Genomic DNA, 22,817 nt, shown 5'->3' with positions numbered 1-22,817 from the left:
CATTGAGAGCGTTGTTCCTCCCTGGAGATATGAGTCAACGAGTAAGCCTAGTCGACCTATAAGTGTCTGGACGCCGCGGAGATCTGTGGCGACAAATATCGCGGTTGCGATGGCAACAGCGAAGAAGCGATGCTTGACGATAACCAGTGCCGGCGTCTACGGAGGGGGATGGGGAAATTGTCTCCTCCCACCCCCTATGCCTGCCTCAAGGGTGCCTAAAAAACACATTTCGTGCAGGAAGGACGATATGATAACGGGATACGACGAAAGGTGAGAAAGAAAATCAAGGATAGGGTAAGGTGGAGTAAGATGAGACAGAAATTTGCAATTAAATATAGATTTTTTCGTGTTTAAAAAAACACACAGACCCATATGCACATTCTCAGAGGTCTAGAGCTTCTGATCTGTAAATCAGAACGGGCAGAACTGGTTCTAAGATAAACACAGAAGAAGAAATTCAAAACTGCAGATCGTCTCATCTAGCGCCATCCCTCTGACATTTTCTTTTTTTCTTTTCTCCTCTTTTCTTTCACTCTATTAAACATATCCCCCCGCTCAGGGAAAGACTAGACAGCGCGTGGGGCAAGATGAGACACGCCGTGGTAATGAACTACACATATTAGTTTTTTTTTTTGCAATTTAAGCACCTACGCAGCCCCCTTGAGCCCACCGCCAACATGATGTGCGATAAAACCACACAGAACCCGGTGATATTTCCCTCCACCGTTTGTTTTTCAAACGATTAAGGCATTGCCAGTCTGATGTGTCGCTGGTCGCTCGTTTTTGAGCGCGCTTCTACTTTACCGGAAATATCCTAGAACACAAGAAAATTTGCTGGATAATCCTAAGCCATATGCAAAAACGAAATCTCTGAGGAATATAAAGCCACCTAATAGTTGACTTATCAGTTTCTAAATTCCATTAAATTTAAATTACATTAAGTGTCGCGTCTTTCCCGTTTGGATACCATCGGGTGCATTAATTTTTCAGTTAAATTCCGGATAACCAAGAGTGCCCATATTTTGCATATATCAAGATGAATGAATAAAGAAATAGGATGTGGACTTACATTGACAGCTGCTGCACAGCTGACATGAAAAAGGGCTACAGAAAATCGCGCCTTTTTTTGCAGTTTTTTACATTCCAGTCAGAAGTAACCGACTTTTTTCTACTCTTGAACGCAAACACCAATCCGGACAATTCCCACGTGCAATACATGCGGACATGCAGAGCCACCTATGGGTAAAGTTTCAAGCGCGTGGGGCAACGCGTCTCTGAGACAGCGGCGTCGAGCAAAAATTGTCTCATCTTGCCCCACCTTATCCTATAGGGAGAGCGAGGGCAATTTCCCAGGACCCATAATGGGAGTTTGTCAGACCTGAACCAACAGGGCGGCTATCTTCGCAGATCAATGGGCGTCTGGCTTGATGGGGCCTTCCCTCCCCGCCGGTCCTGCTGCGGTCTCTCCGTCGGCCGTGGCTTCGCTGGGAGGTAGTGTCATTTGTCTGCCCCCCCAGCAATCGGGTGTATACCCTTAGTTGGTCGGTACCGGGCTGGGGCTCTCTTCGTCCCACTTCTCTTCCCCTCCCCATTAGATTCTTCGGAATCTCTTCTTATTTGAATGCCCCCAATATAGGCGTTGGGCCTGACGATAACCTATACTACACGGATCAGTCGCAGCTCCGCTCTGCCGATGGTTTTGAGGTAAGTTTGACGAACGCCTGGGTCACATCGTCTAGCATCAGTTGTTATCAACTGAGCCAGCCGATTGCGTTGCTCGCTCTTCTTGAATTCGCAGAGCAAACGTCCCTCACTATCAGTGATTTATCCAGACCCCCCTACGCCCCCAACATCCCCCAAATGTTCAGTGGCACTCCTCTAACGTTTTCACCTATGTATCCCCTACAGGGGCGTGCCCTTGCGATATCAGCTTTAGACACATGTCGGTAATGATATGTGTAAGCTGTAATGACGTAACTATAATGATGACCCCTTCCCCCAATTTTTCCCAACACCCCTCCATGCTTGGGATTCTCGATAAACCATTGTCCGTCGCTACTGATGCTGTTACTACTGGAGCTTCTTCAACTGTACAGGGAAAGTTCATCTACAAACGCAGTGGTTTACGCTAAAGTTACGCTTTTCACGATCCCGGGATTTCGGGATTTCAAAATTCTGATCCCGGGACGGGTCCAGAATTTTCATAAGCGAGTTTTATAGTCGCATTTCCAGGGGTCATTACACATGGCAGACACTATCTAAGGCTGCAAAACAGGGGGGGGGGTATTAATTTTAATGCCTGCTTTGGTTTTCAATGTGTTTTTTAAGGTTCAACAAACAAAGCTTTCCCGCACAAGCAAAGCGACCTTAAAGCCTCAGTCGTGAGCCCTAGCTCTGTCGCAATCACCACTGCCTCGTTGCTAAAAAAAATGCCCTCAGGAAACACAGAACGTCGAAAGAACTGTCGTCAAGCCGTGATCGAACTTTTGTGCCGAGCTGAAACTTCTTTCCGATTCCACGCTGGTCGAAACAATTGATCGGAGGCAGAGATTTGCTTCTTTAAGTCTTTAACACTCTATCGCATCTCTTACATTTCGCCGATTGTCCATCTACTGCACGTAAGTAGTAGTACCACACACTGTTACTATCATTACATTTTGGCTCAACTTCGAAGCAGAGAACGGCGGAGATTGTCACGCTTCGGCCAGTCTCTAGTGATGTAAACACAACCATGTGGACAACACGCGGACGCTGTGCTTGCATCGGCAGACAGTCGGACGCCGGTGCGGCTGCTTCCTCTAGATCAAGAAAGAGAGAAAACCGTGCGCTAGCCGGTCCCTCCCCGGCAACGACTGTAAGCTCTTGCGTTGCGCTGGCAAGTTTTTGTGGACGGAAGCTTCAAAGAATGAATCAACGGACCATCAACCATGGTTTCCATCAAACTACCTCCTGCAGCTCCTGCACAGCACCTGCAAGTTGAAGCCATAGGGGATGCCTTTGAAATCCCGGGATTTTCGGCCAGAAAATCCCGGGATTTTGAGATGGCAAAATTGTGCGCGATCCCGGGATATCGGAACATCGGGATCCCGGGTTCCCAACTCTAGTTTACGCTGAGAAAGAGGAACACACGGACAAGATTGGACTGCACGCTTAATCTCGCTACAGCTCTATGGGTGTAAAACGGACGTATTTAGGAGGATCACGCCCATTTTACACCTAAGATTCTCCTTTGGATGTCTTTACGGATGTAACTTTGTGCACCTTTTGACCTAATATTGTTCTCTAAAGGTATGATGCAGGGGTAAGGTGGGGTGCATTTGTGTGGTGAAAACGCATGTTCTAATCTTTCCTTTGTTGAGCGATGTTCACATTTATTGAAAGCAGAACGCACGTGGTCTGCTTTGTTTGTAATATACCATACAGGGTGTTTCACTTAAAGTAATGAAAAGTTCTAACTGGCGATGTACTCACCGTAGGAGTTTCGGCAATTAGCTTCTGGAAACTTTTGTCACCATTTAGTAAGGCTTTTGACGATTTTTTAATGACGGAAATTTATTTTTTCAATCAAACTTTGAAATATTGCCATGCCAACCTTACTTTTTTTACAGAAGTATGAACACCTCTACTGATAATCGCAGACCCAACAAAAACTATGCACAGTATAGCAACAGGAATAGTCGGGGAAAAAATGTGTAAAAGTGCTGCGGACGGACAATAAAGCGCACGGAGCTATCTCCGTCTGCTTTATTTTGCTGCTCCTCTTTTGGCACGCGCCAAAACAAATCCACGTGGGTAGCACATTCGGCTAAAAACCCGTCCGCAGTTGGACCGACGAGGACGCGCCGTTCGTGCGATCTCTCCACTGGTTCCCACTTCTGTCGTCCCTATACTGCGCCATCTGGTGAAGATGGAGATAACCTTCTCCGGCGCCTCAAGGTCATACGCACGCGCACAGGCCGTTGTGAAAACGGTCTATTGTGCGGAAAAACAGGGTCCTCTCGTGGAGAAGACCCGTGATCCTGCGCATGGCCTTCGATGATAGAGACGGGTAGGCAGAGGATAAAAACGCGACTGACTGTGTCATGTGCCCGCTTCACGTATCACGAATGCTCGTTAGGATTGCGGAAGGATTTCTCAAGCAATTGCAAAGTTGAAAGTTGTATAAACTTTACTTAAATATGAAAGTAATGACGAAAATATGTACAGTACAGTACACAATGTGTACGCAAAAGAACACTTCACAGACTTTCATATCACAGAAACATGAACTAGCTTCGACCCTCCGTTGGCTCGCAGTTGCTAACCTGGCCCTCTTAACAGCATCGAGATGCAAGAACTGCCGGTCTTCTGCGTTTCTGGCCATCAGAAGAAACCGTGCCTTCATTATGAAATCATCGCCTTCTAGGCTGAAATGAATGCATTAACTTATTATGAATCCGAATGAAGGAAAATGAAAGGAGTAACATGTACCGTGCTGTAACGATATCTGCATCAAACGCAGCAACGTATAAATATCAATCAACGATAAGCTACCTAAATAAATTAAATAAAAGCTATAAATTAAAAAGCGATAAATTAAAAGCTACCTGCATAAAGCGGGAACAGCGTTTCACACGCAGCAAATTATTTACGAGCGGGGAAACCCTAGATTGTGTGTCGTTCTCAGCACAGGGCGCACTGGGACGTTGTGTCTGTGTCCGTTGGCGGATACTTCCTTCAACTCGCGTTGTCTTGAAGCTGTCACACACACACACACACACACACACACACACACAGAGACTTGCACTAGCGAATGCGTTCGATGATCCAGGGCATAAACTTTGTCACCCTGGTATAGACGCCAGGGTAACCGACTGTGGCGCAACGCTTGCCGAAAGACACCACGCCCATAAGGTAGAAGCGACCTTTGAGCGGAAGGACGTAGGGGCCTCCTGAGTCTCCCTGTAGGGAAAGAGGTTTACAGCATGTTAAACGCATATATCGTTATGTACCATTCTGTACAGTTTCCATCCGCTTGTTCTCCCCCATACGGCCAAAGTATAATCTCCCACAATAAAGTTGTTGTTGTTCTGCCATAGTGAACCTTAAAAAGAAAGAATTCCTAGCAGGGAATATTTGCGTACACTGCAGGAATCTTTGAGCCCTTTTCCGTCTCCAGCGCAGAGGTAGACATCGGAGATCGGAACATCATTCCGGAATGCTTCCTTGCACTTAGGTTCTTCCCAGATAGGCACTTGGGCCTCTTTCAAGACGTCGCTGCTTTTACCATCTGAAAAAAAGAAAAGAAAAAATCAAAGAGGTGGAAGAGCTTAAGAACGCATTCTCGGCAAGCGCTGTGAGAGGCTGCAGTATAAAAACTACGTCCACTGGGGGCGCCTTTCGTTTCGTCAATGCCAAAGGAAAGCCTCATCATTGCTGACTTTATTGTTTTGTTATATGAGGATCTCATCATAATACACATACTGGGTGTCCCAGAAAACGTGTAATTGAATTCTAATAAAAAACTACCCTACCTAGAATCCTGCGGTCGACGGCATTTGTTCTTAATAGGTTTTTGCCACCTCCTGATGTGAATGTCGTGTAAACTAAATTTAATTATGTAAATTTTTGCGAGGTGAACTCGGAAATTTGTCAAGTAAAGGTCACTTTTTTACGCCACCAACATGAAGAGCGTGCCCAATTTACTCAAATTCATGATACTTGATTGATTGATAATTGATAATTCGCCGCGCGCTAGCCCCTGAGAGCTCCGTAGAGCATGGTTTTCGGCTATTTTTTTCCGATACGATAGCTCATCAATATTCCTGTCAATTATAATTAACTTGGGTAAATTCAGCACGTTCTTCACATTGGTGGGGTAAATGGCCTTTGCTTGGGAAATTTACGAGTTCACTTCGCAAAAGTTTACATAACTGACCTTATTTTACATGACATGCACATCGGAAGGTGGCAAAAACCTAGTAAGGACAAATGGCGTTGACCGCATGATTCTAAGTGGCGTAGCGTTTTTATTAAAATTCAACGACACGTTTTCTGTATAGAGATCACTCAAGCGCACGATTAAGTCGCTAGTAATACTAAGGTAGAGTGTACAACTCTCAGGATACCGTTCGTTGACAGATACATGCTCAATGGTTAGGTGTTTACCGCCACAATGGACACGCTGCCGAGACGTGATTATCACGCGGTCTACGCTCTAAAAAAACGGGGTAATTTTAGGGAACGAATGCATTCCCACAAAAATTCGGCCTTTTAAGGAGTAAATGCTCCGGACTAAATGAATGTCACACAGTGGGCTCTGCACGCCTTTCAGGCTCTGTTCTCACAGCCATAAGTACATAATTCATGCGCGTGAATGAGAATACTTCAATTAAACCGTCAACCGTGATTAGCCGAGTGACATAAGATCTTGCGACAAGCATTCAGCGCAGTTTCTCGAGAAAGAACGTCTAACTATTTTGTTCTGCTCTGGGTGTGGCAAATTGCTAAGTCAGCTAAGTTGTATAGCCTTATTCTATCAAATTCACGAAGAGCGCATATTTACGTAGGTTGCTGCGTTCATGAGACCATTTTCATCAGTTCAGTAACTATTTGCAGTTCTGGGGAGTAAATTTCGGGGTTCGGTGACTAAAATAGGGAGTGTTTGCAATTCAGGGGACTAGAAGATCCAATTACTCCCCATCTCACTCCTTTTTTTCCTTAGAGTCTAGTTGACTGTGTTCCCTTTTATAGGAGACAACGGTAGGAAGTATGGAATGTGCCGTTTGCGGGGCACGACTATCACGTGATCTGAGAAAGTACGCCGGGCGATGTAACCCACGGGACACTTTCGACAGAATGAGAAATGTCGAGCGCCTGTAACCTTCGCTATCAGGAACGCCTCGTCGCGGTTGTTCGGCAGTTGGAGTGCAGCGCGTGCTATGCGCAGCCGAAGGCAGCGCCAGTACAACTGTACGTATCACGAGTGTCATGCACAAGACACTGCATCAAATATTTTCTGTGCATATATTGCGCATCTCTGTGGACCACCGTAAGAAGCAGGAGAGTTACAGTCTTGTCATACGGAAACAAGGGCGGGAGCAAGGAGTCCTCTGTACTAACTTTCTTGTAGATTTCTTCTTTTTTTTTTCTGATCACATGGCTTTCGATGGCTGACGACCATTAGGTTCCAAGAAAAATGATACACTTACTGAAAGATGTGGTGCCCCAGCCAGTTACGAAGCCATGGTACCCAGAAAAGTCTCGACTACCGAGGTCATCTCCGAACGGCAAGCAGATGGGTCTTATAAACTCGTTGAATGTGACTGGCTTCTCAAGCGTCAGGATAGCGATGTCGTTCTTGAACGTCAGGGGCTCGAAGTCCGCGTGCCTTTGGATGCCAACAACACGGACGTCGACGGGTTGAGCAATGTCGTCGCTGCGGACCAGGTTGTGGTCTCCGAGGCGCGCAGTAAACAGCGAAGGGGGAAGGCTGCAGAAAACATACCTCGTTTAGGTCGTATGATACGAGGGAAGCTGAAGAACGTTGTATATAGGACGTAAACGGGAAAATGCTTTTTTGTTGGGAAACGTCAATATAGTGCTTCACAATGCTGTAAGGGCGTTGGAGTTAGGAAAAGAAAATATTGAGATGATGGCTCCTACAAAACACAGGTGACGGCTCCTACAAAACACTTGAAAAGAAAAATAAGTAAGACCGAATCACGAATCAGTAAGCACGAATCAGGTCGAAATGGACGTTTTAAACAGTTATCGCTTGTGCCCTTTGTGCCTTTCTCGACTTTTTTGTGGCTTTTTCACCGATAGTGGCTCGAAAATGCCTAAACAGGCAATTCTCGCTTTTGGGCCTCGGTGAAGCCGTCGAGTCAGTGAAAAGGGGCCCTTTAACACTTGCGAATATTGCCCTCATTTAGTTCCTTATCGCGTGCGTCAGCTCAGAATAATAATAATAATAATAAGGTTCTTGTGAATGTTAATATAAACATGTTTCGGCTGGCTGTGATTCAGCTGATTGGAAGGTCTATAGTATAGCGGTTCCTAGAACATGGTAACTAAAAGACGCAAAATCCTTTGCCATATATTAGGTGCGCTCCTAGACCTACTGCCAAGTAGTGTAGACCACGTGATAGGGTTGCACCACGTGACCCTAAAATGGATTTGGGAACCCATATTACACTCTCATCGTGTAAGCATGGACGCGAGCTGTTTTTGCGCAAATGATATGGGTACCAAGACGTTATGGCTCTCCTACAGCATGGCTACGTCGTCTCGAAGACTCTCGTAACACGATAAGGCCAACAACAACCTAATTTCAATTCAAAATACCCGTACCAAGATTCCGTAGAAATATGCAACCGCGATTCTTTTCCAGCAGCTTACGAAGATTGAAAAAGAAAAAAAAAACAATACAGCATCACGCGAATTTGGCTTATAAGTATAACTTGCGAGCATGGAATATAGAAGAAGTTGGCAAAGCACAAAATGCACGACTGAGCTAGAATAAAAAAGCAAAATCAATTTTGGCAACTCGGAAATGAACAATTGCTTGTTTCGTTCTCGAAAAGCAAGTCATATAACACGCATTAAAACAAGTTTGCCCGCTTGCTTGCTGTTGAACGGTGTTATGATGAGTCATGCCGCGACGAGGTGCTCCTGAGGGAATTGCCCAGATGCTCCTAATGACCTCATTTAAACACGCACGGCAAAAGGTGTTTGTCATAGTGCCTGGGACTTACTCGATTGCCCTGTACCCCTGAACTACGCAGTGAGCGGCCGTGACAATGTGGCGGGGTGTAACAAGTGATCCTCCGCATTCTGCCGAATTGATATCTCCAGTGTTGATGTAAATGGCTGCCTGCGAGAAAGAAAAAGTAAAGAAAATTAGTTCGACTTTCTTCGAGTCCGCCCCCAGTTTCGAGTCCCAAGGACGAGTCTACTGAGGACCTGCAGTGTCATTCGCTTACCATCCATGGCCAAGATCCAGGATCAGCCTCACGACCTCCTACGACACGTTCCCCCGTGATATTGCTTTTGCCGCAGTCTGGAGACGCAAGGAAGGGCATAGCTGTTACGAACACTGACGACAGTTTTTCGAGACTTCCGAGATTGGTAACATGATCTTAAATGCGAAGATCGCATCACGTTGTCGAAAACTGAGCTCAGACACAATCTTCGGTTTGTCATTACGACAAGGCCAGGTCTTGACGAGTGTTTTGTTAACCAGTGGAAACTACGGGATCTCGCCCGTGATGCTATATTGCAGAAGCGGCACGCCTGCAGTTCACTATTCCTAGTTTTGAAATGCTTGCGCTTGGCACGATTTAGACACACCTTACGAGTCGATTCGGGATCCCCTGCACAATCCATTAGACTATAGCTAGGTCTGAACATTAGAAGCCTATTATTTTCTTGCGGAATAGCAAGTCCACACACAGTTTTGCTGAGCTGTCCGCTTTCCTCCCCCTTTCTCTTTCCCTTCTAATAAATATATCTGTGACGTGATCCCAATTAGAATCACACAATTAGTCGAATTTTTGCGAGATCCCTGTGGGTTCTACACAACTGGGAATTTTCGTGAAGGGGTCCACTAGACATTAAAGGACCACTGAAGCATATCAGGAAATTATGGATAGAAATAGAGTGATTTTAGAACTATGACGTAAGCACGGTACATACTTGCAGGAAGGAAGCTTGGATAGCCAGCAATGCGTGGCCCTTCTTCTGCCTTTTCCCTCGGAGGTTGGGGACTTGGCGGTTGTGGCTTTGGCCTAACAGGACGGCGTCTGCTCCTGCGCGTCGGTACCGTTCTTCGTGCCGTCGGGTCCGGTTGACGTTGTACTTTAGGACAGCACAGCAGAGGCTTATTCCTGGAGAAACCGCATATGTACCTCCGCAAGAAGTTAACGTCCTGGACACCATTGAGTATGGGGCATTCGGACGACGGGATGCAGGATCCTGATTCGTTGCGTGGCGTGCGACAGCCGTTGTCATCTTCGAACTCGAACGCTATGGGAGCAAGCGAGAGATTAGAATTAGGGTCGAATGAATAAATGAGCGAATGACAAATAAATGTATGAGTGAACAAACGATCAAGGTCGCTTTGAATAACGTCGCATTCAAGGAGTTTATGTACAAAAAAAAAGAGTAAAAAACTAAATTCGCGAGGCCCTTCAAGAATCGCCTTTCGTTTTACATGTTATATCTGTAGCAAAATCAGTTTTGCTCAACCTCGCGGAATATATATATATATATATATATAATGAGGAAAAAAGTATCGATATATATATATATATATAGTTGTAGAAGGAAAAAGACGCGGACAACAGAGTTCAGGGAAGTTAGAAACACTAGTTCATTTAATGGGCAGAAATTAAAAGTGAGATGAAAAAAAAAAAGGTCGACGTTCCGACAGTGGCACTGTCTTCGTCAGGACGAAATATGCCCAGGCGGTTACAGATTGCTTAAATAGGTTTGGTATGTGACGTCATCGTCGGTACAAAGCACGCCACTGTCGAAACGTCGACCTTTTTTCTGTTTAATCTAACTTTTAATTTCTGCCCATTAAAGGTACTAGTGTTTCTAACTTCACTAAAATATGTTGTCCGCGTCTTTTTCCTTCCACAAGTGTAAAACTTCGTGGCCGTTTGATCTTTTGTGCTTCCCTTGACCTATATATATATATATATATATATATACATAGATTAGAAGCTTAGGAGGGCGGTTGACCACGAGAATGAAATAATCAGGAAAAATGAGAAGACGACAAAGAGCTTACAGGAAAACACAAAGGGGAGTTTATTAACACATATAGGGATAGGGGTCGACGTTTCGGCAGTCAGCGCTGCCTTCGACGGGACTGGGGTTTGGTGACAAGAACAAGCTTTATATATGGGAGAGGGTTATGTACAAGGGAAAGAGAGCAGCGCAGCGCATGCGCTGCTCTCTTTCTCTTGTACATAACCCTCTCCCATATATAAAGCTTGTTCTTGTCACCAAACCCCAGTCCCGTCGAAGGCAGCGCTGACTGCCGAAACGTCGACCCCTATCCCTATATGTGTTAATAAACTCCCCTTTGTGTTTTCCTGTAAGCTCTTTGTCGTCTTCTCATTTTTCCTGATTATATATATACATATATATATATATATGACGATATATGTGATATATATATATATCTGACGGGAGGAATCACGTGTTACGTGACCTTCTGACGCCATCCACTCAAACGTTGCCTGCCTGCGTACTGTTGATGAGGCCCAACATGGCCGAAACAGCTGTCCAGTACTGGCATGGCGACGTTTGAGTTACGCTATACGTGCAGCCAAAGAGCTCTGGCTATTTTTCTTCCTTTTATACTTCACTGACTTTGCACTGGGCTTTCAGTGAGTGAGTTATCTCACCCTGATGGGAGGAATCACGTGTTACGTGACCTTCTGACGCCACCCACTCAAACGTTGCCTGCCTGCGTACTGTTGATGAGGCCCAACAAGGCCGAAACAGCTGTCCAGTACTGGCATGGCGACGTTTGAGTTACAAACATATGCTATACGTGCAGCCAAAGAGCTCTGGCTATTTTTTTCCTTTTATATATATGTATATATTTATAGGGAAGGAAAGTAGCAGAAGCTCTGTGTTTGGCTGCACATTGAACGTGTGTTTATAAGTCCCAAACGTCGCACACCAGCAATGGACAGCTCTTTCGGCCTTACTGGGCCATCATCAGCAAACATTGCTGATGATGGCCCAGTAAGGCCGAAACAGCTGTCCAGTGCTCGTGTAGCGACGTCTGGGACTTATAAACACGCTATATATATATATATATATATATATATATATATATATATTGTACTGCTGCATCCAGTGATACTGCAATCACCTCTCCAATGTGCGTGACGTATTCCGTACTGAAGAAACCGCGAGACGAGGGACACAGAAAAAAGGTACAGACACAACGAGGTCTCTATTCTATCAGTGGCATATTCTCCAAGGACAAATTGGCACGTAGAGTGCAACGCGGAAGTCGCACTTTCCTCCGGCCTCACTCATCGCGCCGGAGGCCCCACTCATCACGCCGGACGCGTATTTCCAAAACGTGTTGCGCACAGCCAGCGCGGCCTTCATCCTGGCACACCGCTCCTATTGCCACACTGTGCACCCTTCTTGTAACCATGGGGACGGCGACGCCAAGGTCCAGCGCAGCAGCCCCACCCTTCACCAACACCATCTAGATACAGAAAGGCTGCGCGCTCGTCGACGTGAAGTAGCAATTAAGAGTCAGCCAACCAGGATCGTGTTTTCAACGGCCGTAGCCAATCACGAACGTGCTTTCAGCGGTCGTGGCCATGGAGAAGAACTACCGTCGTCTGCGAGTTGTGATTAAACGTCCTCGCGCACTAAATGAGAAAACTTGGAAATAAATCGCAAAACGGTCTCAATCATTCTCAAGTCTGATTTTCTGGAAAGCGTCTCGTACTTTTTGTTTAAATATTTAGGTCTGCGGGCTCCAAGTGAACTGCAATCATTTGCGAGTTCTTGAATTCGCAGAACGGGGAATCGCAGTAGCAGACGAATTCTCCGCGCGCATGTGCAGTGTAAACTGCAGCACACGCAGAAACTCTGCGCGCTTTTTAACGCCGTCGCTGAGTCAGAGTGTCCGAAACCTGAGCTCCGTTGTGCCCTACAGCGACTTGTCTGTCTCAGGTACGCGAGCGAACCGAGGTGCGTGCCCCTGGCAGTGGCGCTCGATGACTTTTTCGTGGATTACTTGTTGACTTGGTCTGCCTCTACTCACTGTACCTCTGCTTTTTTCGGCGAAAACGTCTAGTTTATCGAACAGCACTGGGTGTATCATGTAGGAATGAGACAAAGAATCCTCGGCGGACGGGTTGGAGGTGATACGTGTCGACTTATGCCTATATTTTTGTTAGATGTGGTTTGGATCTGCTGATAACGATGCCTGGGGCAAGGAAAAAATGCGGACGTATATGAACTTATATATCTGAAAGACGAACGGACAAATGTGCTCTTTGATTATCACCAGCCCGAAATGTTTTATAGTGAACATAATAATGAATGTATTTGTCCTGCGTTGTGGAATATTATAAATTAAAGTTCCCAATTGTGCATACTTTTTCGGAGTGTCCGGTCGCCTTATATTTCTGGAAAAGTTGCTTCTCCTATTGCCATGTTCTGTGACCCAATAGAATAACATCACTTGTTATTCTGACACTCAAGCACCGCAAAGCTGCACGTAACGGAGCTTTTCTACCCAAACCGCAAACCCTGTTCGCACAGGTCACATGAGGCAAAGGACAGCAGACATCAAGTTTTGCCACCGTCAATAATTTGCCCTCCAGAAGCCTACATTGATCTATCGTTTCGTTACACTCGGATAATACGCTACTTTCCTTTATTTTTCCAACTTTTCATCTTACGAAGTTGTGTTACCATGAGGATAAAGAAAAATGTTTATGAAAGTTTTGCTTTGTTGTTGTTTGTTGTTGTTGTTGTTGCTTGTAAGTTGTTTCATGAATATGCTGTCGACCATCTGAATATGAAACCACTAATTACGAATTTGTTCGTTATACGACCAGTTCACACTGTGGCGAAGCACCTTGTATTCCATCGTAAGTCTATTAAGCAGTGACGCAGCGAGAAAAATGTTTCAGGAGGGGCTTTGTGGGGACATTGCTAGATGGGGGATTTTACCCACATTTCTCTCTCCCAAATGTACTATCAAAACTATGAATTGGGGGTTCGAACCCCCTCCCCCACTCTGGCTCCGCCATTGTTATGAACCCTCAATTAATTAACTGACAATCAATCAGAGAATAATTAATTAGCTCGGATCATTTAACTGCAAGCTCGACATGAACGATGAGATAGAGACTACTAAGATTGACAAGCAGGAATCACACTATACAACACTCTGTGCCACAATAATGCATTTCGTCACGCACAACACAGCGCTTAGCGCTGTGTACCGCTTTGCGCTGAAAAAGGTAAGTTCAGTAATGGACAATACATAATTTGAACCTTCATGTATAAATTTGACTTAACAGTGATTCTGTATGATTATTTGTTGTATCTACCTCTAGGTTGAGATATCTAGCTAGGAAAAAAAAAAGTAGTATGTCAGGTACCGCATAAAACATCACCTCTCGCTCGCTGTCATACTGTGTTGATCTGCATTCAAAGCCAGTTCCCTGTCTATGCTATACAAGCACTTTTGCTAAGACCTGCGTCTGCTCCACTACAATCACAGAGGCTACACGGGAACCGGAGGACGGTTCCTTTCCCCTCATGAACATTACGTCGCTCACACAGATCCACTTTTATCTCCACGTTACGACAACGAGCAATAAAATTAAGTAAAATGTAACAAATACGACTACGAATACGCACAGTTCCTTTTGTGAAGTTCCTTCCCGTGCACAAGCCAAATTACGGCCAGGAGGACGAGGATGGGAGACATACTACCTGCAATAATAAGAGGCTTCTGTTAATCGTATACTTATAGTAGCGCGAGGTTACGTGTGCGTCTGTAATGATAGGGCAAGTGCTTTAAGGCCGTTCCACGAGTCGCGAATGCGAACGTAGATTCCTTTCTCACCCGTTTCGGACCTTGACGTTGGGTTACGCAACGAGGATAGTCGTCAGAGAATAATCGACGCTTGCTTAAAAGTCACGTATAGCTGATAAAATTGCATAAATGTGGGCCAGCTGGTCAAGGAACCCCGTACTGTAAAAAAAAAAAAAAAAACGCGTTTTGGCAATTGCGAAGAACGTACTTTACAGAAAGACATAAACTTGACAGGATTTGAGTCCTTCTGTGTCGTCTGTTCTTTCTTTGCCCAAACACAGGCTTTTTTTTACAGTATCACGTGGGTGAACGCTTAATTACTGAGGATTAAATTATATGGGCAGCCCAACGAAATGTGATTGCTTTCATTATGAGCCGTCTTATACAGGGTGGGTGCTATAAAAGGTCAGTCAAATTTTTGCGTGTGACGCTATTTCTACTTAGGAGACAGGCTTCCGCTACCACACAGGAAATAATGTGTGCAAGAGAAACGAACGAAAAAATCGTAGTTGCAATGCACGGCGCAAAAAAAAAACACTAAAAAAATAATAAATACGACCACGCAAACTTTCGTCTTCGTGCATTTCCTATGTGCCGTACCGATGGATTGAGATGAAAGCTTGCGTGATCGTATTGATTTTGTTAAACAGTGCTTGGTATTATTCACAATTTTTTCGTGGGTTTCTCTGGCATATATTCTTTACACTGAGGCAGCGGAAGTATGTCCGTCAACGATGTGCCGGTCAACGAAGTATCGCAGCATGCACGAAAACGTGAATGCTGCTGACCTTTTAGAGCACCCAGCCTGTACATAGCGGCGCTACTAGGAGAGCCGCTACCGTATTCGCTACATTTTTCAAGCGCGGAGTACAGCGATTGTGCCACATTTTAAGTCGGAAATGGGAAAAAATACTTCCGCTACACATACGGGTAACTTCTTCTCTGCCACCACGTTTCATAATACCGAACACGTGGAACGCAACGAAATAAAGTGAGATAGCGGTGAACCATATTTTTTTCTTGTTATTGCTTTTAGTTACTTGTTAATTAGGCGGCGGTTTTCCTGAACTCCACTTACTTTCATTATCTAAGCGCAATCGAATAGTTAGGTAGTCCAATAGTAGTCCAAGAGGACTACCCGCTACAGAAAACGTGCGAGCATCCCTCAGTAGTCTTCATTGGGATACTCCCTGTACCCTGTACCCAAATGATTCCCTTTCTTTTTTTCTTTTTTTACCTTCACGTATCTGCGCAATTTGTTCATGTCGACTTTGCAAATATTTCTGTATGCTGCTCATATTAACATTGTATTATTGAATGTTCACTACCCTCTGTATTGTCTCACTGCTCTGAGGGTAAAAAATATAAATAAATGAGTTTGAAAGTTGCACAACGGGGCAAACGCCCACCTTCCGCCTGCAAATCCTTTGTTGGGTTTCTGTTTTGTGACGCGAGGTTTTTGTGCGGGGCAATATGCCTCGGGACTGCTGAAGTTTCTTTTTTTTTTCTTACAGGCGCCATAATATTTTCTACGCCCACGGTTCCCGTGGCGCCATCTATCGTCCGAGCTGAGGTCTCGGCGCGGACCACAGAAATTTCTGACGAGCCAGGTGAATAACGCCACGGCTGTCGGACAAATGTTAGTTCCGCTTTAGCCGATGGGCTTGTTCCAAAGATCCAAAATTGAACTTTAGCTACTCCATAGTCGTGTTCAACATACTAATGAAAAGAAATCTAGTCCACCCACTACATACGCTGTTGGAGATAAGGACACGGAATTGCGCGTAAGGAGAAATACTGCAGCGCCACCATGCGCCATCAGTAGGGGACCGCTCATTCTGCTACAGCGTATACTGTCATACAGGGTTGCGGAGTTGCCACTCCGGGGTTGGAATGATTCCGGAATCACTCCAGATTTATCAGAGCCCGGAATGGAACTGGAATGGAATGGCGGAAACTGTCCTGGGAATGGAATTGGAATGTAATGGTCTGGGTGCCACACGGTCAAGGGCGATGGTTTGGTTTGGTTTCAAGAAAAAAAAAAAAAAAGTGCTTTTGTGCTTTATCCGTGCTGGGTAATGTCAATCCTAGCTAGTACGGTTATCGGTCTAAATTCTTTTATTGGTGGGATTAAAGTAAAGGAATGGGGTTGCCAAGCCATTCCAGGAGTGGGAATTGACCATACCTTTTCATTCCGAGGAATTCAAAGGAATGGAATTATCACAACTCTTCATTCCTCGGAATGGAATTGGAATGGGTGATCCCATTCCGCACCCCGCTGGTGTCATGCCAGTATTGGCAGCCAATACGGGAGCACCGTGGGTACGATGGATCACATCTGGCGCAGGGAAAGAGCGTGACCTCTCTGCATTGAGCCATCCTATATGCGGCGCCGTAATATATTTTCAGACGGCCAAGATTTCTTGTCCTTATTAAGTTTAACACAACTAAAGTGCCCGCCCTGAGAGAGAGAGAGAGAGAGAGAGAGAAACACATGATGACGATGATATGGGGATGACTTCCGCTCAGTTAGCAGAATGCTACCCCATTGCTATTGGGGAAAAATGAGAGGATGGTGATGAATCGCAAATATGTGTGTTACTTCTCCGTAGAATGTGTTCATTGCTCTTTTACGGCCAAGCTAAAAGGAAACGACTACATGCATAGTATCTCCATAATGGAGGAGATTGCTGCGTGAATGACAGCGTGTACATTTTGTTGCGCCGTATCTGAAATGTTGGTTGTTATCATTGTTATATGAAGCTTCAAACTGACCGCGTTGTAACTGAACAATTCGCACAGCAAGAGATTGTGATTTCAAAGCGTACTCCAAACGAAACCGAAACATGCACGGTGTGTCACAAAATCTTATCTTTGTCAGAAGAAAAGTACGTGCGAAGTATTTGTTAAAGTATACCTTACTACTTTGGGGGGGCAGGCGTTCCCAGGCGAACTCATCGTACACTCTAAAAACAGAACTTCACCGCATAGCACATCGTGCGCCAATCATGGCCGCGAATGATAGGGTTATCGCTTTTGGTTCGAGGAGAGACGGAGGCGTACGCCTTTTTGTGGCAATTACCATATATCCAAATTGTCACAAAAAGGCGTACGCCCCCTCTCTCCTCGAATCAGAAGCGATAACCCTATCATTCGTGGCAATGCTTGGCGCACAGCGTGCTATGTGGTGAAGCTCTGTTTTTAGAGTGTAGTTGTAGCTTTATGAGTTTATATAGTTTATATAGCTTTATAAGAGTTTATAAAGTTTTGCTTTACTCCCATTCAGAGTATTTCGGACCGGAAATTCGAAGACCCAGCGTGCGTAGCGCCTCTCAAGTTGAAAACCACCCATTATAGGCTGCCCTAGTGCACTATTTCCCGGTTTTCAGGGATACCAATAATCACGTGTGTTCTTTTACAGATAAGAAGGGGGCCAACAACTCCATAAATGTTATCTTGCTTCCATCGTGTCGGCCTTAGGAACTGAGTAATACCAGTGTTCCACGGGTAGCCTTCGACAACCATTGAAACCAACTGCCTTGAAAATCGCGTACTCGAAAACGGTACGATGTAATGGGCGTATGAGTATGGGTTACAACATGGAACACACGACAAACCCTTTGCTTCTCGAAATACATTTTACACGATTAAAAAATATTAAGCTGCCCGTTGATTTTCAAAATATTGCAAAAATTCTGAAAAATAAGCTCTACAGCTCTGCATACTGTAAAACAACATTACTACATAACCAAGGAGGTACAAGCATCCGAACTCACCGGTATCCGTTAGTCTACGGTTCGGGTACGTTACAGCCGATGACAGACACCCAAAGAAAAGCTTGCGCTGTACTCGAAACGGACTGAATGGCATGGGCACAGCGGCTTTGAATATATAAGGTTGCTATCGTTTGTCGACGTTCCAATAAGGCGGCAAAGTCTTAGGAGTTTCCTCCTTCCCATAAGTGTCGATTGCTCAAAGATTACACCACTCGACTGTGTGCTTTTTTATATTTATTATATTTCTTTTACTGTACTGCACATTAAAATTCTGGGGGGTAACGTCCGGTGATGACTAAGGGGTGTCTGGATGATGTTCAATGGGAGAGACGTCAACATAGCTCGGAATGTTTTCATTATGCAGTGCCGCGAGTTAGGTGATGCAATCCAGGAAAATGGAAAGCGCTTTCCCTTTCTTATTACAGCGATTGCTGTGTGAGGAAACTTTTTGTCAAGGGGGCGTGGCTCCTCACAGGCTTGTTCGGCGCGCGATTGGTTGGCGCAACAGCAAATCAGAGTGCACGTAATAGAAGAAGCGGCAGCCGTCTAGTTGCAAGCGTCGTCAGGCAACGGGGGTCCACGAAGGGTGCTTACGGCGTCTGCAGATAGGGAGTGCAGGGCTCGGCGCGCAGCTGCAGAACGCGAACGGTATAGCAATTATAGGCAACCTGTGACTGCACAACGACAGTATGAGGGAATGCAAAGCGACTATGATTATTAGATTCGTTTAGATTACAGTTAAAGAAGAAAAATATCGAGATGATGACTCCTACAAACCACATAAGTTCGCTACTACAAAACATTTAAAAGGTGAACTCCCTGAACTGCCTCACGTGTGCCCAAGTGGAACACATATTAATTAATTGCTCCAGATACAGTGTCCAACGTAATGACCCTAGAGCCGCCTTAGAAAAGCTGGACAACTGTCCTGTAGACTTAGTGAAGCTCCCCGGAGAATTGCCGTGGGATTTTAAACATTGCACCGTCTCTAACTTATTATAGGTTGTCACGATACGAAGGCGAGAAGACACGAAAGTTGTCTACGTGCGCGTGGCGAACAGACACGTGAGCCACATACCATATTGCGTGGACGGTACCATTGCGTGGACGATAGATACAGCCAGTAGATGTAGCCAGTAGTAGGTACAACCAGTTTTAGTAGACCCTACGCTAGCGCCTTTACGTACGTAAAGAATAACGTTGATTTTGTACGTAAAGAACGTTGAATAACGTACGTAAAGAATAACGCACACCCATAACAGAAAGAGAGCTTCGCGCAGTGTGCAGAACCCAACGCTACCTCTTTCGTACGTAAAGGCGGTGGCGTATGATGTACTAAAATTCTCTATTCTCTCACATTATTCTGGGTATACGAGCCACACAAAATGTAGAAATAATAATATCATTCAGCTGATTTCGCCTTAAAGGAGCTATGAACCGTACCAAGCGAGCCCCCCGACTGTGTCGGCTCCAAACGGCGATTTCAACGTGTTGTCTGTGACACTTTTTGTATAGGTGAACTTGATAGGTGCGTATCTTCAGCACATAGCACTCTCCTAACCAACCATCTTCCCGAATGACAACGTTCTCGCCCATGATTCGTTGATAACGAGAGGCGGAGCTTATTATGTATCTATTATGCACGGCTACAAAATGGGCTACGCCTCCCGTTTTCAACAAATCAGAGACGAGAACGTTGTCATTCGGGATGATGGTCGGCTACACTCTTAAAAATGAACTTCACCGTATAGCACGCTCCTAGCCAACCATCATCTCGAACGATATCGTTATCTGCCCTGGCCACGTATCTGCGCAGATACGTTTGTCTCCTTGTTTTAACCGCCCTCCGTCCCGTCTCAGTGCTGCATTGTAGCGACATGAACTATCACCAACTCCCCCTCTTCCTCCCTGTGATACCAGGGTGTTTCAGTTAAATCCCCGTGCTAAATAATTCGCGAACGGGTGCACCAATCGAAGAACTTTCTTTTTTACAACTATCTGTCCGATACCACTTACAGGCTGCGCACCGTGTGAATGTTTGGGAGGGGCTCATTATTTAAATGAAAATTCAAATCAGTTTCGTGAAAAACATAACTTCTAAAGCAGGGCGCTGTCGGCATTAAAACAATACTACCCCTTTGGGGACCTTCAGTGGACACCTTCTAGAGCAAAATCTGCCACCGAAGCGGGTCATTTGTTGCTGTAAATAATTGGTTTCGGTTTACATATTTTAGCCGCGGCTGGTAGCGGTGAAGCGCAAACGGATGCTCCACTCCCTTATCTACCAATGAATTACGTGTTCTTCTAGCTTACTTCGCAACGGGGAGTGCTGAAGAAAAAGTGACAGCGTCAGACAGGCTACGCCACTCCCAACCCGGCTTATCTGACTGATATGCGCCCTTTCTCTGTTATGATCGCACGGACGAAACACAGTTAATCACATAGTGCTCTGATATCACACGCTTTCCATTTTTTTCTTCAGCACTCCCCATAGGGAAGGAAGCTCAAGAACACGCAATTCGTTGGTGGATAACGGAGTGGAAGAGCGTCCTTTTGGGCCTCACCGCGACCAGCCGCTACAAGAATTTGTAAACCGAAACCAAATAGTTACTGGAACAAACGACCCGCTTCGGTGGCAGATTTTTCTTTAAAATGTGTCCACCGAAGATCCCAAAAGGGGTAGTACCCATTTTAATGCCGACGGCGCACTGCTTTAGAAGTTATGCTTTCCACGAAACTCATTTGAATTTTTATTTAAATAATGGACCCCTCACACTCATTCACACGGTGCGCGGCTCGTAGGTCATATCAGACAGATACTTGTAAAAAAGAAAGTTCTTCGATTAGTGCACCAGTTCGCGAACTATTTAGCCCGGAGATTTAACTGAGAAACCCCGTATAATGTACGCCCAATGATAATTCGTGCTAAATTTAGTACTGTTCTCTCTGCCACGCGGTTCCCCCGTTCCGACCACTACTTTTCATCATGACGGTATCGGACTACCGGGGCAAATAAATATTAATTCTCGTTACGTCCAGGTGTCCCCCGTTGTGGGGCATGCGCTGTGAAAAGTATAAAAACCAGGTCGCTGGCTCTAGAGGCGTTTCGAGTAGTCGTAAACGCACGCGACCCCTCACAGCGCGAGCAAGGAGGCCGTCGCGTGTGCGCGGCGTTTTAACGCGGGAAAAACGCCTCGTGCATATCGGCATTTAGAAGTTGGCACATCACACGCTTGCTAGTGCTACGCGCGTTTTTCAAGGCAGTTGGTTTCAACTGTCGTCGAGGGCTGCCCGTTAAGATGGGTAGTATGTACACAGTAGAAGCCGTAACGGCGATGATAGATTTTCAAGGGGACTATCCTGAAAAGCTTGTATGTTTGCTAAGTAACGCTGAAGCTTCTTAAAAGCGAAATTCACCGCATAGCACGCTCCTATCCAATCATAATCTCGTATGATATCGTTATGTGCCCTGATTGGTTGAAAACGGGAGGCGTATGCCTTTTTTGTGACACATATGTTGTTCATAATTGTCACAACAAAGGCATACGCCTCCAGTTTTCGGCAAATCAGGGTATATAACGACATCATTCGAGATTATGGTTGGCTAAGGGCGTGTTACGAGGTGAAGTTCATTTATAAGAGTGCAGGTAAAATACCCGAGCTAAAACTTGACTGCCTGCTCAAGAATAAAAGAAGAGAAAATGAGCGTGCAGATTAAAACCTCGGCTTTTACTCAGAGCACAGCAAACAACAGCAACAACAACAACATAGATGAATGCATGATGATATAGCGTAGATGTCTCTATTTTTTATGCTGGTTGATTTTTATTTAAATCGAGTTCCTATCGCAGTAACCTGTAATAGACGGCTACCTTACCATACGATATAATGGGCGGATGAGTATGGGCTACAACATGGAGACACGGCAATCCCTTTACTTCTCGAAATTTATTTTACACGATTAAAAATTATTAAGCTGCGGCTCTACACTGCGAAGCCCGGTGGTATTCAAGATATTTCATAAATTCTGCAAAATAAGCTCGGCGTACTGCAAAACAATATTACTACATAACCAAGGAGGTAAATGCATCCGAGCTCACCGGTATCCGTTAGTTTACGGTTCAGGTACGTTACAGCCGATGACAGACACCCAAAGAAAGGCATGCGCTGCCCGTGAAACTGACTGAATGACAGGGGTCCAGCGGCTTTCAGTTTATAAGGTTGCCATCGTTCGTCGACGTTCTAATTAGGCGGCAATGTCTTAGGAGTTTCCTTGTTCCGAGAAACGTGTCGATTGCACCAAGATTACACCACTGGTCTGTGTGCTTTTTATTTTTATTACATTTTCTTCAACTGTAGTGGATAGTAAGGTTCTGGGGGCTAACGTCCGGTGATGACTAAGGAAAGTGATGACTAATGAGTCTCCGGAGGGTGCTCAATAGAGAGACGTCGACATAGCTCGC

The 22,817-nt window shown here is 45.2% G+C and overlaps 1 protein-coding gene across 2 annotated transcripts; it reads right to left on the bottom strand.

The window, feature by feature from the left end:
- Positions 1-4,279: 4,279 nt before the first annotated feature.
- On the bottom strand, positions 4,280-22,502 carry LOC135393400 (proclotting enzyme-like). Of its 2 annotated transcripts, none has more exons than XM_064623847.1 (8): positions 22,455-22,502; positions 14,401-14,475; positions 9,676-10,005; positions 8,964-9,040; positions 8,736-8,854; positions 7,191-7,471; positions 5,124-5,269; positions 4,280-4,941 (listed from the first exon to the last, which is right to left on the bottom strand). In XM_064623847.1, exons 2-8 carry the CDS (start codon positions 14,468-14,470, stop codon positions 4,786-4,788), a joined length of 1,179 nt encoding a protein of 392 aa, XP_064479917.1. In that variant the 5' UTR covers positions 14,471-14,475; positions 22,455-22,502; the 3' UTR covers positions 4,280-4,785. The 2 variants fall into 2 exon arrangements, with proteins under 2 accessions (XP_064479917.1, XP_064479916.1); XM_064623846.1 differs by lacking the exon at positions 22,455-22,502 and adding an exon at positions 18,355-18,453.
- Positions 22,503-22,817: the final 315 nt, after the last annotated feature.

Source organism: Ornithodoros turicata, chromosome 4 (assembly GCF_037126465.1).
Source record: "Ornithodoros turicata isolate Travis chromosome 4, ASM3712646v1, whole genome shotgun sequence".
NCBI classification, from domain to species: domain Eukaryota; kingdom Metazoa; phylum Arthropoda; class Arachnida; order Ixodida; family Argasidae; genus Ornithodoros; species Ornithodoros turicata.
This window is presented reverse-complemented; position numbering and strand designations above follow the sequence as displayed.